This window comes from Alligator mississippiensis, chromosome 2 (assembly GCF_030867095.1).
Source record: "Alligator mississippiensis isolate rAllMis1 chromosome 2, rAllMis1, whole genome shotgun sequence".
In the NCBI taxonomy this organism is placed as follows: Eukaryota; Metazoa; Chordata; order Crocodylia; family Alligatoridae; genus Alligator; species Alligator mississippiensis.
The window spans coordinates 218280509-218299169 of NC_081825.1; the positions used below are offsets into that span (position 1 = coordinate 218280509).

General features: G+C 41.7%; 1 protein-coding gene across 1 annotated transcript in view; it reads right to left on the reverse strand.

The window, feature by feature from the left end:
• The window catches only part of SLC1A2 (solute carrier family 1 member 2), a 137526-nt gene that overhangs the window by 12942 nt on the left and 105923 nt on the right, over window positions 1-18661 (reverse strand). The window contains exons 8-10 of the mRNA XM_019476719.2: window positions 15521-15715; window positions 11771-11905; window positions 2101-2332 (exon numbers count right to left, since the gene is read on the reverse strand). Of these exons, the coding sequence (XP_019332264.1) occupies window positions 2101-2332; window positions 11771-11905; window positions 15521-15715 (562 nt within the window). The remainder of the gene's footprint in view (window positions 1-2100; window positions 2333-11770; window positions 11906-15520; window positions 15716-18661) is intronic.

Consider the following 18661-nt stretch of genomic DNA (forward strand, 5'->3'; position numbering starts at 1 on the left):
CTGGAACTGAAAACCACATAATGTGAAATGTGTTCATAAAAAAATACAAAAATATCATGCAATAACAGCCACTTTACCCCAATATAAAGGTAGTCTACTTAATATAAATATACATTGCCTGTGCAAATCTATATACTACAGGAGCTATCCGGAGTATATTACAAGAAGTAAACAGAGATGACAGGTTAATATTATTAGCGATTTAAACTTTGACTAGAGTTTCAGCGAACTTTTCTCCCCTCCAGTGAATTTTGCAAGATTTAGACATATCTCTTCAAGCTTAAGACCTAACTATTTTTTATCCTTAAAAGCTCACACTGTGTCAGTACGTGGAGCATTGTACATGTTGAAAGTGCTTTACAAACATCAGCTAATCCTCACAACATCCCTGTGAGGTAGGTAAATATTATTTCCATTTGGCAGATGGGGAATTGAGTGACACAAGTAACTTGCCCAAAGCCAGCCTTATGTTCCCTGGTAAGCCATGGTTCCCCTCAAAAGCCTGAATATACTATTAGGGTTGCAGGGCAGAGCAAGCGTAAAACAAGAATATGTGCCAAATATTGCTAGCTGTGCCAACTTTTAACAGGAGAACATTCTCCGACTGACATTGTAGCATCATGAGCCAAATTTTATTCCACCTATGGAATGTCTAAGTAGTCTTAGGCACCTAAGTGTGATACTACTGTTACCAGTACAAGTACCTGAAAATCCATCTACTTCCATAATGCACCAACATCTTACCCTTAAGACGGAGTCCCAAAAAAGGACACGGCCACCTTTTGTATTAACATTTCTTTAGCAACTTGAGCAAGGTGGAATCAGAATGCATTTCGGTGCTTAAATCCACTTTCATGTCTATTACCTGTAAGTAGAATTATGTCCTATCATCCCACATTTATGGGGGAAGCCTTTGGGTCCAGTTGTGGGAACTACATGAGAGAGATTGAAGGAGAAAGGAAAGTGCATGAACTAATTTACCAAAAAAGTACTTTCCATTGCATTTTGCTTGTGTATAAATGAGAGACTGGGAAGAGATGGCACTCTGTATACCCAATATGATGGAGAAAATGACTGGCGTACAAGATTTGTGCTTGCAAACACCAGCATCAGGAAATCACAAACTCGGGTTGTCTTGATGCCCCAGATTCTCTGAGTTCTTGTAAACAGAGTTATTTCTACCATCTGTGCAGCTGCCTCCTGTTTCTCTGTGTGATTAATTGTTCAACAAAGAATTTCATCTTAAAAACAGGATTGTAGTGGTGACTCTTAAAATATTGCTTTCCACAATCCACTGACAGCATGTGCCACAAGCAAGTCCTTTTACATAGGATCAAGTGTGAGAAGCAGAATCAGTTGAAGGAAAACTGGACATAAACATTATACTGTTTGTTTTTGTTTTTCTCTTCCTTCTTCTCTTGATTTTTAATCAGCCCTGCCTTTGCTTTGGTTGCTGGTACCTATCTAAACACACATCACCAACATTGACTTCTCATTCAACTGGTGGGGTTTCAGAAGCTCGCTTTGCTCTAATCAGACCTTTTTTTGATTGTTTGTTTAAAATACATGCTAGTTACAGGGAGGATTAGACAGAAATTGTTAAGTCCTTATTGTAAGTGAACCAAGAAAGATGATAAAAGCAAAGCATACACATGCTGTATGAGTGCTGGAGCCATCAGATGACAGGGTGAATTCAATGACTGAGTCTCTTTACAGTGTATCATGGAAGACAGTCGACAAATAATAACACCTGTGTTTAGTTTGCGGCCAGCCTTCCTTTGAGTGGCCATAGGCTCTCTGTTGCCAAAGAAAAGGTGATGCCATATTCTGTATCTTGGCATATTCCATAATATATTGCATAGTGCCTTAGCTTTTCATATGTAAACATCATATATAATTTTCCACCTCAAGTGACATGTTTAAGAACAGTGCAGAAAGCTTTTTTGTCTGCTCACTTAACATGTCTGGGGTTCATAGAGACTGTTGTCACATTGTTATTGGTGTAATATTTTTTAAAAATACATGCAGGTTAAAAAATGAAGTGAAACAAAGCATGCACCGCTATATACAAGTCTCAATATCCATAAAGGTGAAAGGTACCTTGCACTCATCTACTATGACAGAGTTGTGAGCTGCATAAACACATTGGTTTGAGTTGTTTTCCCTATGATTTTTCATGTCATCATAAATTGACTGAGTCTTGGTCATTTCAATGTCTTCATGCCCCTTATGCTGGGAATCAATGTTATCGAGCTCTGCCTTGGAGAGGTGGTAGACAATGCCAGCACCAAAAGAATCTCCCACAACATTTACTGAAGTTCTCATCCGGTCTCTATAAAAGAAGAGAAAGATAGGTTTCACACTCAATGACAAATCACTTTGGAGCAGGAAAGGCTCATGCATGTTGTTTGGAGCTCTCTACTTGGGAAAAGGGAAAGTCAGGTCTGAAGGAATACTTCACACCCCAGTTGCTGCTGCTGTCATTTATCATTTTCAGAATGTTTAAGGGATACTTGGAAGGAAAAGGATTTTAGCTTTCTATTCAAGTTGAAAAAGATTGTCTTCCCATGGGACCTGCTCAATCAGAAATTATGTGCAAACTTCTACGGCACAGCTGCTCATGCTTATTGATCTTGGCAAAGTGATTATGCAATGCAGCCAAATTTCAGAGCTAAATTTTGCTGAGCTCCCCCATGCACCTGTTTCTCAGATTGCAGATTTTATCTCAATGTGCTCTTCACACTTTAGTTCCTTTAGATTAATCTGAATTTTGTCAGGGCAAAAATTTGATTTTGCACAGACAGGGAAAATTATTTTGGATTTACTGAAGTATTCTCAATTGCCCCTCACTCTGGAACTTGACTTCAATAGAAGCGTAAAAGAGGATCATCTGAAAATCTGTTGCACATCCCTGGTTCCTTGCCACCCACCCACAGTGGGCATAAAAGTGCTTTGCACACTATGGATTCATTTGTGCCAGTGCAATGGTGATGTAGACTGGTACCAATCTCCTATGGTACCATTTTACACCCACTATATGCTGGTGTAAGTTCCACTACTATGGAACTGTTTAGAAAGTTACATTTTACTCCAACGATGATTGGGGGTCAGGAGCTAAAGAATCATATAGGTTGTTGATGATGATATAGCTTGAAGAGTGCTTTATCACCTGTTGAGGGACAAAAATATAAAATAACCATATTAAATATCTGTAGGCCTCCTCAGATATGGGCCAGACAGAAGCAGTCAAAGGAAGAAAGAGAAGAAAAGGTTCTTGCAGTGTCTTAATTCCTGATGTGTTCAAGAAGTCTTCTGGACCAATCAGAAATGTAAATGCAGAACATCTGAACAATTTTTGGAGGTGTATGTCCAAAAAAATCTGCTTTCAGGGTACAAGAAGATTGAGCAATATGAACTTTACTAAATGGTAGAAAAACAGGCATGTAAAACTCTGCACAAAAGTGGTTATTTTAAAGTATTCCCTTTATTCTTACTTTTTCTGGTATTATGTTTGCTTTATACTGGTGCTCTTATATGGCACTGAGACAAAAGGTAAATGATTTCCCCATCAATAATGACTGGTAATCATTACATATGCTTATTTAAGGCTGAGCGAATCTTATTTTTTTTAACTTTTGGCCAAATTCTCACCATAAACCATTTGTAAATTCTTCTCCCCAACTGTGAAATTTCAATTGATTTTCAAAGATAGTTTTTATTATTTTGCCAATGCATCTAACACTTCTCGTGGGACTTCATAGCCAAATCAGCATATTCTTGAATAAAAATCATGAAGGTGCAAAAAAAATCGGAGGGAGTCAATGCTCAAACTATTGTAGAAAGGAAAAAAATTCCCCCCACTTTTGCTTTACTAGAATGAAATATTTCACACAGTTATCTCATGCATGTGTAGTCTGCTTTAAACACAAAAAGTAGAAGAATAAGAAAATACTATTGGCAGAGGTCTATATATTTTATGAAGCCTGTAAAAAATACTGACTTCTGCCATACAATGTTCTTTACAGAATGCCTGAATTTTCTTTGAACAAATAGACTTAAATCTTGAAAGGATTCACTGATGCCACTCTGAGATGAGACGGTCTCTGCTTGCCAAAAAGGAGGTGGAGACTAGAATGCACAAATACAGATTCAGTGTGTTTTATATGTGAGAGGATCAGGGCAAGAGATACCTCGATCCTTCTGTATACGTTTGTAGCCAAGTATAAAGATGCTATGCAAATTGCACAGTATTTCAGAAGTATTCAGCACAGACTTAGTAAGATTAATTTAACTGAAATAGAGGGTGAGATCATGGCTCTGTAAGTCAGTGGCAAAATTCCCTTACTTCTACTGGGTGTAGGGAAGAAGCAAGGATGAAAAAAAACATTCTTTTGTTAAAAAACACCAGAATAAAGTCTTTGTCAATAACACTGGAACAACTGGAATGAGGGTGCTGAAGGCACTGGCTGATGTCATTGCACAGCCACTGGCAAGAATATTTGAGCACTCGTGGCACACAGGCCAGGTCCCGGAAGACTGAAAAAGGGCCAATGTGGTCCGTATTTTCAAGAAGGGGAGGAAGGAGGATCCAAGAAACTACAGGCCAGTCAGTCTCACCTCCATCCTTGGCAAAGTCTTTGAAAAGATAATTAAGGCTCATATATGTGAGAGCCCAGAAGGAAAAATTATGCTGAGGGGAAACCAGCATGGGTTCATAGCAGGTAGATCATCCCTGACTAATCTAGTCTCTTTTTATGACCAGGTTACAAAACACCTGGATGCAGGAGTAGGGGTTGACATCGTTTACTTAGACTTCAGGAAGGCCTTCAATACGGTATCCCATACCGTACTGGTGATCAAATTAAGAGGCTGTGCCTTGGATGATTACACAGTCCAGTGGGTGGCAAATTGGCTAGAGGGTTATACCCAGAGAGTGGTGGTGGACAGGTTGATATTGACCTGGAAGGTTGTGGGCAGCGGGGTCCCGCAGGGCTCGGTTCTTCGACCGGTGCTATTCAATGTCTTCATCAGTGACTTGGAAGAGGGAGTGAAGTGTACTCTGTCCAAGTTTGTGGATGATACAAAACTGTGGGGAGATTTAGACACACTGGAGGGCAGGGAACAACTACAGGCAGACCTGGACAGGTTGGACAAATGGGCAGAAAACAATAGAATGCGATTTAACAAGGAGAAATGCAAAGTGCTGCACCTAGGGAGGAAAAATGTCCAGCACACCTACTGCCTAGGAAATGACCTGCTCAGCAGCATGGAAGAGGAAAGGGCACCTAGTGGACTCCAAGATGAACATGAGTCATCAGTGTGACGAAGTCATCAGCAAAGCTAACTGCGCTTTATCATGCATCAGCAGATGCATGACAAACAGAACCAAGGAGATGATACTCTATCGGGCGCTGGTCAGACCGCAGTTGGAGTACTGCGTGCAATTTTGGGCGCCACACTTCAAGAGGGATGTGGATAACCTGGAGAGGGTCCAGAGAAGGGCCACTCGTATGGTTAAGGGCTTGCAGGCCAAGCCCTATGAGCAGAGACTAGGGCACCTGGACCTCTTCAGCCTCCGCAAGAGAAGGTTGAGAGACGACCTTGTGGCTGCCTACAAATTCATCATGGGGGCACAGATGGGAATTGGTGAGACTCTATTCACCAAGGCGCCCCTGGGGGTTACAAGAAATAATGGCCATAAGCTAGCAGAGAGCAGATTTAGACTGGACATTAGGAAGAACTTCTTCACAGTTCGAGTGGCCAAAATCTAGAATGGGCTCCCAAGGGAGGTGGTGCTCTCCCCTACCCTGGGGGTCTTCAAGAGGAGGTTAGATAGGCATCTGGCTGGGGTCATCTGAACCCAGCATGCTTTCCTGCCTATGCAGGGGGTCGGACTCAATGATCTATTGAGGTCCCTTCCGACCCTAACATCTATGAATCTATGAACCTAACTGACATCAGTAGAGTGGCACCGGTGAAAATAACAGAAAAGGATGGTCTGGTAAATTATTTGTCAAAGATGGCTGCAACCTTAATTCTGAGAGGAAGACTGAGAAGAGAATTAAAAGCTCTTCTGATGAAAGCTTCTGGTTTCTTCTTTGATACAGCAAGTGCTTGTGGGGTCCTTTTAATCTACTTTCCGCTCACTCAACGTATCTTGCAAGGTCAAGACTAGAAGAATTAGCACACACGATTACTTGATCAGCTGTGATTAGACAAAATTATTCCTCCAAGAAGAAGAGACTTCTCATATTTAACTTACTGTTGTTGTATCTAATTGCCATTGATTTTATGATAGTTTGGACTCAGAGGGTCTGATCCTGTAGTCTAACCATAAATCAATTTCATTGGCAGCAATGAAAATACATCAATAGGCTTACAATGTACCAGAATGAGGAAAAAACACCATAATCTCTTTCCAAGCGTCTTAAAAACCACTGGTCCAACCTTACTAGGCATTCTAGATCCTAGGAAGGAGTTTAAGTGAATTCTTAGGAACCCACTGATTTAAAGAATAAAGCCAGTTTCTACCACTGTACCACAGCTGCTATTTCACGCCTAGGACTGCTGATAAGAAATGCACCCCACCCATTTATTGTCGCACAGCATATGTCAAAATGCAGAAATAAGGCAGTGTAGTTGGTTTAGAGCGGCCATGACTATGCATCAAGAACCATGTCAGAGAGTTCTGCTAAGTTATGTGCTTTGGGCTGCTTTAAGCAGATTACATTGCCTCATTTCACTGCTTTGATGTACACCGAATAGGAAGATGTATCAGCAGTCCTTTGCTTGTTTTAGAGTCAGTATAGACAAGTGCTACATGGGATGTTTAACCTACCTCATCCCTGTTGCCCCTTAAGGAAGAAGCCACTTTCAGTTTTACATATTACCCTACTTTGATTAACTTTTTAGATCTAAGCAATAACTTCCACAAAGAAAGCAGGCGTAAGTGTTTTGAATTTAGACCCATCCTACCCAAGGTGGTGAGAGGGTGTAATGCTCATGCAAACTTCCCTAGCTGTTTCTGAATGTAGGTGGTAGCTTATCTAAACCTGTTTTTCTCAAATTCTCTTTTTCTCAGTGCAAACTACCTTTGTATGTGAACCCCAGCTATAATATTGTCAGTCTCACATTTGGAAAGTAGCCAGCTTTTGGCTAAAGCTAAGGATGCTGGTTACATACCAATTATTGGCAAATAATTGCCTTCCTATTTAATGTCACTGCCATCTTTTTGTTTAATTTTTAATTTGACAAACTGCGAGAGTTGTGAAAGGTTGGGAAACTTGTCTGGTGAGAGAGCCTGATCTGTGAGTGTCTCTCTGTATCTGTATCTAATCTCTATATTCTGGAAAAGGACTCAGAAGAAAATAACCAGATCTGGTTCCAGAAACCTATCAACCTCAATTTGACCTATGGAACAGCCAGGGTTGATACCCATCCAAAACTCAGGTTCAAGTTTAATCAAACTGAAATCTTTCAAAGCATTTTCTGTAAGATTTCAGCCTTGCATGATAGCAGTCTTGTGAAGTCAGGTAATTTTGTGATAATTTCATTCAGCGTAATGAAAAGCTCTTATGATAAGTTAGTTTTGCAAGATTTTCATCATCATCTTTTGAAATACCATTACGATAGCTTTTCTTTAAAGATTTCTACAGTATTGCCTTATATCCAATAAAGTTCTAAAAAAAGTGTCATAATCAGGCCCTGAGTGTTTCAGTAGTTTTATCAGCATGGCACAATATACAGACTTTGACTCCATTTTTGTCTTTTATATGCTTAACTCCTTGATGCTAGGTCCTTATTTTTATCATTGGATTTTCATGTCAACTGTCAGGACAGAGAGACCCAAAGCTCTCCAAATACGTGAGCAAGTGCCAGCTTGGCATTTATTTGGAAACACCCCTTTAATGTTTCTTTCAAAGGCTCCCTCTCTGCTTCTGGCCTTTGTACTGTATCAAGTTCTATAGCTGGTATTCACCATTATCAGAGCTCCATAGTACAGACATTTCTATTTCTGTACTCCCTAATGCGAGACTAAGCAAGGTGAGATGAACCAGGGGTAAAAATGTCTGTGGCCAGACCGCACTACTGTTTCTGGCAGTGGATCAAAACTGCTGGTGAGTTGTGGCTCTGAGGTTTGCTAGCGTAGGCTGGCCAGGGGAATATTTTTAAATGACATTTCCCTAAAAAACAAATAAACCACACACTTCATTTGCACAGCCTTCCTACCAGCTGCAGAAACTTACCTATTTGGCCTTCTTGTGAGAGCCAATAAAAACATATAATTAAAATCTGAACATGTACCTCCTTTCACTCTCCCCCTCCCAGCTGCAGATTCCTAAGCTGCTTTCTTGTTTTGATGCATGACTTCATAAATATATTTAAAACTAGAGAATATCACTTTTTCCTTTGCCAGCTGCCTTTTGACTGTTGAGCCCCACCCTGGTTCTCCATTCTGAGTCATGACTTTTTGCAATTTCACTTTTTAAAACCATCTTCTCCTTTTTCTTATCCGAGCTGTTAATTCTTGTCTCTTTTTTCCTGAAGTTGATACTGAAGCTATGAGCTGTTCTTCAGAACCCTTAAGCACTGGTGTATGGGGTATCACAGAAGGGGTTTTATGCTGGTTGTGTCATGAGATGATCTTTTATATCAGGTCTAGTAGATATTCTACAGTAACAAGGTGCGTGAGCCATTTTTCAGGGTTGATTGAGACCTTGAACGCCCCCTGGTAAGTCATGAAGACCCGGTGACTAAGATAAACAGCATATGGTGTTCTTTCACTAAAGTTTGAAGGTCAGATTCTCAGCTCGCTCATCCAGCTTTACACCATTATAACAACACAGTAGTGATTTAAAGCTGCTTTAAATGGACAGTCGGGGATTCTCCTGGCATAGAGAAGTCCATAAGTGGTAGAAATTTGGTAGAACTTTACCAGCTGTCAGCTTTATACCTCCCCTTTCTGAAACAACCATCTATACCCTGACAGCTTAGGCTGTTTAGAGAGATGCTAAGCCAGGAGATGCACTGCTCTCTACTAGCCTTTCTATACTTGCAAAAATTGAGGATCCCAAGGCTGCACTTAACTGTTTCATCAGGCTGAACTGACAATTCCATGGGAAAATGTCAGAAATGTCTGATGCCGTCAAATTATGATGAACCCAAGGATGTGACTCTGGCTGTATTATTATTATTTGCGATATTTTAGTATGAGTAAGAAGTCTTCAAAATCAAAATGTGAAGGAAAGACGTCCCAGGAGAAGGCAGATGCTATATGGCTGAGGACATCTAATATCACTTAAAGAATTTGCACCTCAAATATCTGAGAATGGAAGGCAGGTGTGTGAAATTGAGTTCTGTTTTAGGGATAGTTTTAGTAGAGCTGGAGAGGAGAATCCTTTCCAGTTTTCCAGTTTGCTTTCTTATTTGTTTTGTGTGCTTTCTTCAGATAGCTATGTAACAGGGAGTCCTGTTACTTAAGGGAGAATTGCAGTTGGGTCAGCTGGCCCAGGAAGGGCTAGCAGCTAAAAGAACAAACCAACTGCTAGCAGAGTGATAGCCAGAGCCCGGATAGCAAAACAAGAACCAAAACAAATTGAGCTGTGAAAAGTCAGGCAGTGAGAAAATGCTGCTGCCTAAGCAATGAGCTACCCATCAGGGGAAAGGGGACACACCTGTAGGCATCCTAGGGAAATCACATGGCAAGAAAGGGGCAGGGCTCAGGAAGATGAGGCCAAGCCCGAGCCCAAGCCTGAGCTCAGGCAGTCAGTTTGGCGCTGAAGGCCACTGGGGAAAGAGCTCTGCTGAGAGAGAGAGGCCAGTTTCTGGGTGACTGACAGATCCTGCTTTGCCAGTGCTGTTATAAAAGGGATGAGGGCTGGCAGGGGGCAAAGACTAAGTAGGGATTGACATGCAAACAGTGAGCTAAGAGTTTAGTTGTGGCCGGGGGGCTTATGGTTTTCGTTTGAGTTTTGACTGGAGGACTGGGTTTGTGACTGCAGGGAAAGTATGGAGGTCCTAGAGCAGCATGCAAGGCTTGAACCTGTAGGGAGGAAGTCACAAACTGCAAAGTAGCCTGGAGGGGCTGTGAGAAGGGCCAGGGGTCCAGCAGCCCAGGAGGGGCAGAGATAGGGCTAGGGCCCAGTGCCTTTAAAAGGGCCAGGGGCCCAGAGTGAGAGACACAAGGGCCAGGGGCCCAGAGATACTGACAACCGAAAGGGCTGGAGCCCAGAGGCCAGGTAAAGCATGGTGGGCCTAGGCTGGAGGAAGCCCAATGAGAGAAAGGGGGAAGAAGTTTGGGAAAGCAGAAGTCCCAACAACAGTTTTAAGAGTTGACTTTGTCGGGTGGGGGTAGGCAACCCTTGGTACAGGTGCCCATATGTGGCACTCAAAGGCATTTTGCTTGGCACATGTGCCTCTGGGTGGATGGTGGGGAAGGGGCCAGGGTTACCCAGCCACAACAAGGATTGGGACCCTCGTGGCTCCCCTGCCATCTGCCTCTGGCACAACAACATCTTACAAGTTGAAGTTGCGGGTGTTTTTGGCACTCTGCCCAAAAACATTGCTGACCCCTGTTGTAGGGGAGTAAGGTGCCCCTAGAATGATTAACTTTTAACACCTGTGAGACCCAGACATGGTTACAGATGATATCAGAGGCCACAAAATTAGCACTTAAGGTGATTAGTGCCCAGGAGGCACAGACAGGCCTGCTCACTTAGTGCTTGAAAGGTGAAATTGAGACTAGTGGGGTCCAGGAGGGACCTGCCAGATGGCAGATAGTCGCCCAAATGAGCCTTCATTTATCAGGCAGCCTCCATTCTTACAAATTAACCAATTACATCAAGGCATGGCAGGCCAGAGAAAAAGGGTGGGTACCCATAGAGCCAAAGTGGGACAGGTATTGCTTGGCCATGAGGGAATATCACGGTCATCTCGGACATACTACAGTCATTCTGTAAGGTTTCTACTGGAAGGATTTAAGGATAAGAATAAAAAGATGTATCAACCTGATTCCATTAGAAAGACAGAAGTTGCTACACTGGATTCGATTAGTGGTCCATCTTACCTGATGTCCTGTCTCCATAAGTACTATATATTTCAGAGAAAGGTTTAAGATTCTCAAACAGGAATATAACATTTTGACTGCAGGAGAAGGCAAGTTTCTTCTGAACTTCTGGCACTTGTCAATTGTCTTGTAGCTTGAAGAATGAAGTAGGATATCTGGATATAAGGCTATTTATACAATTGCCCACTGCCACATTCATACAAATCTCCAATGTTATAGGCAGATAGCATTGCAATGTAATCTACAGACTCCGTATCCATACTTCGTTTTAGACAAAAGAAACTTTAAAATCAGGGAAATGTGAGTCAAGTGATGAACTAACTGCTGTTGAGAGAAACCTGTGATGTGAAAGCAGCATTAAGAAGAGTCTTTAGAGAAGAAAAATATCAGGTAGTTTAGGTAGGAGGATAGGAGTCATAACCCTTAGGAGCAGATCCTCAGTTCATGTAAATTGGTTTCAATGTACCAATAACAACTTATCTTAGCTGGAGACCTGGCTCTGGGTTTTCCTCCCTGCTCTAAGACTGGCTCATCAAGTGGCCAGTATCAAGCTATTTAACAGGTCTGCATCCCCTTTGCTCTATCTGTAAAGTATACATATTTTTAGAGTTTATTGAGATTCATGATTGAAAAGCAGCAGAGGAAAAAAGTTATTTGTTCCTTGGACTTTAGGTGGCTTTATTGGATAGAGTTGGCAGTACTTACAAGAGCCAGTCAACAGCAACAAGTAGACTTATATCCTGAGTGGGTAGGCCTACTGCAGTGAGGATCAGCAGCATGGTGACCAGGCCTGCACTGGGTATACTGGCAGCTCCAACACTTGCTAGGGTGGCCGTCAGACTGTAATAAATAAAACACAAGGCTAGGTAACAGAAAGAAGAATGTAACTGTCAATGTGAACTCACTTCAGTGACTTTTCCCAGGACATCCACAGCTACATAATTCTTGAAGAATTATGCTCAGACCATAACATTTAGGATTCTGTCCCTTCAGCAACCTGAATGTAAGTGTTCAAATCTGAGGGAAGAGGGGGCTGTTCAAACTTCTATAAACATAACGTCAATTTGTAACTTTCATACGTTCAGACTTCACTTAGTTTTTTAATTCATTCCAGTCTTTTTAGAACCAGACTTCAAAGCCATTACTTTTGCTTAGATCCATCTCTCCATTCCAGCTAGAATGGTTGTGACTGTAGGATTGTAGGTTGAGCTTCCAATGTGGTTCATGAACAATTACTTATGGTATTTGAAGTGTGAGATTTTGGTTTGGAGGAATGGGTTATTGTCAATAAAAGATGGGGAAAAGCCTAAGAAGTCTCCAAACTTTGTCAACCTGCAATGCACAGAGTCCAGCTATAAACCCATCTTAGTTCTGATCTGAAAAAAACCCTAAAATAATTTTTTTTAAAAATTAAAAACCAGCTAATTAGGTTTTTCAAAACTTCATTCTCACAAGTATGAGGCTGAAAGGAAAAACAATAAATCTCTGTGCTCAGTGTGTTGAAAGTTTGGGAGGAAAAAAAAACCCCTCCCTACAGACAACACTAAACTTCAGAGATATTGGGCATTCCTTTGCAGAACGGAAAACAAATTAGACAGTGGGAGCGCCAAGAAAAACGAAAAAAAGATGTCTCTGTCTTTCTGAAATAATCCCATAATTAACTAATAATCTGAGAAGATAGGTACATCCAGGAAGATTTTAAAGGGCTTCCAAAAAGAAGGTGGGGCAGTATGTGTCTTCATAGGGTAAGTGCCTGACTATAAGCTACAGTGCTTATTTGTGAGAACAAAACATATTAGCCTGACTACTATATCCAAGATTTGGTGGGTTTTGTTATTGGTTTAAAGCACGATACACACGTGAGCAGATATAAAGAGCAACTGGGGCTGGTCAAAGGAAAAATACTAAGTTATCTTAAGCCTGCATTGGGTCATCTGAACCCAACCCCACCATTATGAGTTGAGTTTGGCAGACATAAAATGACCTTCCAGTAATCTGCATTACCAACCCAGGGGACAGTATCCCAGTGTTGCAACAAAAATATCACCCCATCATATTGCTGAAGGAACACGGCTGGCAATTTTGCTCTGGCTAGCCCAAAAGAACGCACTGCGTTGTGTAAAACAAATTTTAAAGCAGCCTCTGGGAAAGTCCATAAAGTCAACTGCACCCACATAAAAATTTGAGTTAAGCATGAGACAATTCGTCAGAGTGGGAGTAAGAGGAATAATACAGGTTTTAGTTTACAAAGCCCAGTGACCATCAGTGGAGCCCCAAGCTTAACTTTTCTGGCATCCAGTGTTACATTTTCAATTTATCTCTAACATTATTTTTTTTAGGTCTAAAAACAATATTATTATCCAAGATCTATCATCTGCTTTTGTGAGAAACAGCCCAAACCCAATTTTACTATACTAGGTAAATTGCAGGAAGCAAAGAAATGGAACATGTTCTGCTAATATAGTTAGGCAAGTAACACAACATTAGAAATTCCAATCCAGGTGCTTCTTTAATCTAAAAAAAGTTAAACTGAAAGGAAGGTGGGTGGTTTAGAGACACAGGAAAAAGGCATAGTTGGCAGCAATCACATGTGGTTTACATTGTAATGATTCAAAATGTCAGGGTTGGTGTATTTGTCAGGTTTTCCATTGTAAAATAACTTCAGCAGCACCAGTCATAACTTTGCCATTCTCTTTCATTACACAAAGGATTGAATATGACCTTAAACTGGATAACAGTAAATGTTCCAAAAATATTCTTACTCAAGTTGAATGTGTACTTTCCTTTGTGTTTACAGCTATTTCAACTTTGTCCTATATACGGTTATTTGAGAAGAAGAGCTATGTCCATTATATTCTGGGTTAACGGTAAACAGACTGATTGTATCTCTACTAGGGCTGTGCAAAGCTTTTGGTCCCTGATTCAATTCGGCAGAGATTTGGCCTGATTCAGTGTCTGAATCTCTGAATCTGAATTGAATTGGAACCCTCCAAATTGATCTGGAAAAATTCAGCGATTTGAATATGGACACAGCTTTAAAAGGGTTTTCTACATACCTCTAGGTAGAAGGTGGCTTGTGAATGCTGCAATGCTGGGATGAATGGTGCGTCCCACAGGAGCGAAAGGGGTTCCCAAGCGTACTTGGCAGCAGACCTGGAAGTGGACCACTTCCAGTTCACTTCTGGGTCCACTGGGGAGCACACTGGTGGGTCCCCCTGTGCCCCCCTGACTCAGCGACTGCTGCCTTCTGGGTCTGGAGGGGGGCACTCAGGGTTCCCCCATGGCCTATCACCAAGCCAGGGTGGCACGGGGGGTGGGACCTGCATGCTCCCTGGCAGACCCTGAAGTAGAATAGAAGTACTTCTTTTCCACTTCTGGGTTCACTGCTGAGCACGTGGAGCCCCCCCCCCCCCCCCCCCCCCCCCCCCCACTCCTGTAGGACACTCTATGTGCCCCAGTATCGCAGTGTTCATGAGCCGTGCTGGTACCTCGAGGCATGTAGAAAAAACATTTAAAGCTGTGTCTATGTCTGAATCACTGATTCTCTGAATCAGCATCAAATCTTCAGATTCAGATTCAGCTGAATCAAATCAAGGACAATAATCCAAATCAACTAATCAAATTATTGTCCCTGATTCAGGCTGAATCCGAATCGAATAGGGCCCACTTCACACACCCCTAATCTCTACTATGACACTACAGTCTGTAGAGTAGACATGCCCTGGGATAGATAGAATAACAAGACTTTTAAGAACACTTAAAAGAACACTTAAAAAGGACACTTTTCTGTACAGATAGCTGACACTTTAGCTGGGGCTAGATCATCACATACATACTACACCAATGCTTATTGCTAATGCAAGCCTGAATTCATTTGTGCATCTCATGAATTTTTTGGGGACTGCAATAGCCAAAATAGACCCAACACAAGTTTAAAATTATGGAAGGAATTTGTGACAGCATCTTGCATTTCTCAGGGAAACATTCTGCTGCTTAGCTGTTTGCTAGAATTGATCACTCTCCAGTCATGATCTTTCTCACCATCACCTACTCTCACCCTGAAAATGTCCTGCACATTACCATTATTTCTTTCAATAGCTATAGAAGCAGAAAGGGAAAAAAAGTGATAATGGGCTTATTTTGTGTGTCTCTGTCAATTGTGGCAGGCATGGACTTTCTAGAGAGTGAATGCCATAAACATGATTCAGAACATTCAGATGGAGCAGTCAATTAATATATTATTGCTCTGGATGGAGAAAAATCTTGCCCTGTCTTTTGTGCTTCTCTGTACAGATGTTGCTCAATTGGAGCGTACAATCTAAATAAAACATGTGTTAAGTGTTCCTTGCAACAATGCCCTAAAGATCCACAACCATTCAAAAGGTCAAGCCATTACCAAATCTTCACAGTTCATGATCTTCAGATAAAAGATACACAGAGGTATATAGGACCTACCTCACAGTGACTATCTGCCCACCATCCAACACCACTCCATTCATCTGTGCAATGAAGATGGCAGCCACTGCTTCATAAAGGGCAGTCCCATCCATGTTAATAGTGGCTCCAACAGGAAGGACAAATCTTGTTACCCGTTTATCAATGCCTAGGTTTTCTTCAAGACACCGAAAGGTGACAGGTAATGTACCAGCACTGGAAGAGTGAGCAAATAAATGGAGGAGAAAACAGTTTTATGACACATACTATTCTTGCATGCTTCATAGATTCATAGACACCAGGGCTGGAAGGGACCTCAGAAGATCATCGAGTCCAGCCCCCTACCCCAGGGGCAGGAAGTCAGAAGGGATCATAGGATTTTCAAAGTTGCTGCTCCATTTTCATTCTCTACTCTGCCACAAGCAGCAAAGAGAGCAAGATTAAGCATATGCTACTGAATACTATGGGAAAGACCAATGCTTAATGTAAAGTTTTCGTACTTCATTGCCAGGAAAATATGAACATTGCTATATTTTTTCCACTTTCTTTGCCAACTTTTTCTTGTGCTTCAACTTACATGTGACCCAAAATCTGTCTTCAATTTAAACCACTTTTGGAGCTAACTGGAGGTCAGACTGAGAGTCAGAAAAAGCGAGAGAAATAGGTGCATGTTTGCAAGGGGAAAGAAGTTGTAGATATGACTTCAATCTATGTTGTAAATCATTTCTTGACCAGGGGAATTTGGTTGATTTGAATTCAAATAAATATATATTTAAGGGGGAAAATCTGTTTCTTTTCAGCTGTGAAAGTGTTCTTGACAAAGGAACCCAGAGCAACTCTATTATGTGCAATGGAGGGTGGATAAGAGGTACTACCGATATATTCAGTTCTTAGAGCATGGGGTCAGTAGAAGATGTGGGTCATGGGTGGAGGTTGGAGATCAGTTCCTTGCATGGATCTCTCCTGTAGAAGTCTGAAACTGAAACAGATTTAGCCAGTAAACTGATCAGAGTTTGCAGGTTCATTTCACAGGTTCCTGTGCCATGCAAGTCTGCTTAGAACAGTCAAAGGACTTTCCACAAAAGGAATGAATCAGTGGAGTGCATTGGTTCTTTCATTTTTTGTGGCATCACTAAGCTAATTTGGTTGCACCCTGACCAAGAAGCTAGCTCTTAAAAGCGAATGTCAATTTAGGGAATTTTTTGATAAATCAATTGTTCTGTAGAGAAGCAACTGAAGCATGTCCACCTTCATATCTCAAACTGAGTCACTGGCATCTCTCAAAAGCAGTCATGCTTAGTGAACCAAAAATGCTGAATGCAGTGTCTAACAAAAATGTCAGTTATTGCTTATAATAAAAATCATAAAGGGCTGAACTCACTAAAATGAACTAAAATACTTACCACATTTATATTTCACACCTTGCAACTTTACAGTGGCTTTAACACATTTATTAATTAATTCACAGAATTTATCTACATCCATTTTACAGATGGATGTGAAGCCAAGAAAAGAGAAATTAAGTGACTTCTCCAATACTGCACTTTTCAGAGCCTGATTTGAGAAATGGGGCTTATTAGCCCACACTGGGGACGTCTACACGTGGAAATAATGTGAAGCAATAAACTGGAGTTTATTGCTCTGGAGTTTATTACTTACAAGTGCACCATTTGAACATGTACCCAGGACCACAGCAGGTCAGAGCAGACCTGGCTGGCAGAGGGCTGCTCTCACCTGGCTCAACATACTATGGAGGGGCTGGTTGGGGCAGGATGCTGGGGCACAAATTTGTGCCGATACTATGTGCTGCGGTGCATGCCCCCACCCTTGTGCTTTGCAATGGGAAACATTGTCCCACTGTTCCATGTGCTGCAAGCAGGGGGCCTGGGGTACAGGGCACCTCAGCAGAGGTAGCCATCCCCTGTGCAGAGGCACCCTGGGCCCTGGCCATCTGGAGACTGGCATGTGGAGATGGGGGACCAGGCCAGCCCAGCGCTGCCTGCTCCCCCGTCTTGAGGCACCCTGAGTCCCAGCCAGGTGGGGAGTGGCTGGCTGGGGCACAGGGTTCCTCTGCACGGGGTTCCATGACTGATGGAGATGGGCGAGCAGGCAGTCCTGGGCTGCCTGCTGCCCCATCTCTTCATTTGTCCCGGTGCTCGCCACTTTGGCGTGTGTTGTGCCATCGTTTTCCAGGATGATTTTTTTTGCTACCAGGAAATCCTGGTAACAAATTTTGCACCAGCACTGGAAATTAGCAGCACTGAGAACTGATTGATGTGCAACTTATGTGGTTTGTGGTACTTGTGCAGTTTGTGGTACAAACCACATGTTCCTGTATGTCTGGATCCAACTTTTATGTTTTTCCATTTATCATAAGACCTTTCCCTATAATTCAGGAGGCAAATGCATATTTTAATTTATTTTTTAACGTAAGTGATTTGACTTCCTTGGAAGATAAAGCACTTAATCTCTGAAAAATAAGCACCATAGGTAGAAGCAATACAAAATTCTTCCACTGTTTTAAGAAAGAATCTTAATCCTTGTTCAAAGAAGCATTTGAAGGTCCACCAGCAGTTCAGTCTTTGGCTTCTCAGCTGGCACAGAACACCAGCTGTAATGCTGGTGGTCACTTGGTTATGAATATATGGACTAAGAACCAGGGAGACATGTTATACTGTTTCTTACACAGCCATCAGCTGTCAAATAATTAAGGCTTTCAGTTGATGTTAATACAGATTATATGTGAACTAATGAGCTGAAGCAAATCAGAAATTTCTCATCTGTGAAAATTTGGACTTGTAAAAAATGGAAAAGCCAAAATGTTTTGGTCCAAAAATTTTAAAAGTGTTACTATGATGACACATGGGAGCTGTAATTTGGGTACTGCATGTCCTTATGTTTCACAATGGGTTGGGTTTCCTGGACAGATAAAGCTCCCATGGTCCATCAGTCTCTGATTTTCCAGAGCTCCTCAATGCACCATAGCTGATGACATATTATGGAAAATTAGCCTGTAGAGGCATGGAGCACCCAACCACAGTTTTATGAAGTACCACATTTCTGAATCAAAAAAATTCAGTCCCCTGGTATCCCGTGTTTCAACAAAACCTTACATTTTCTGCAGAGACTAAGCACTTTTGCAAAATAAAAATATTTAATAGA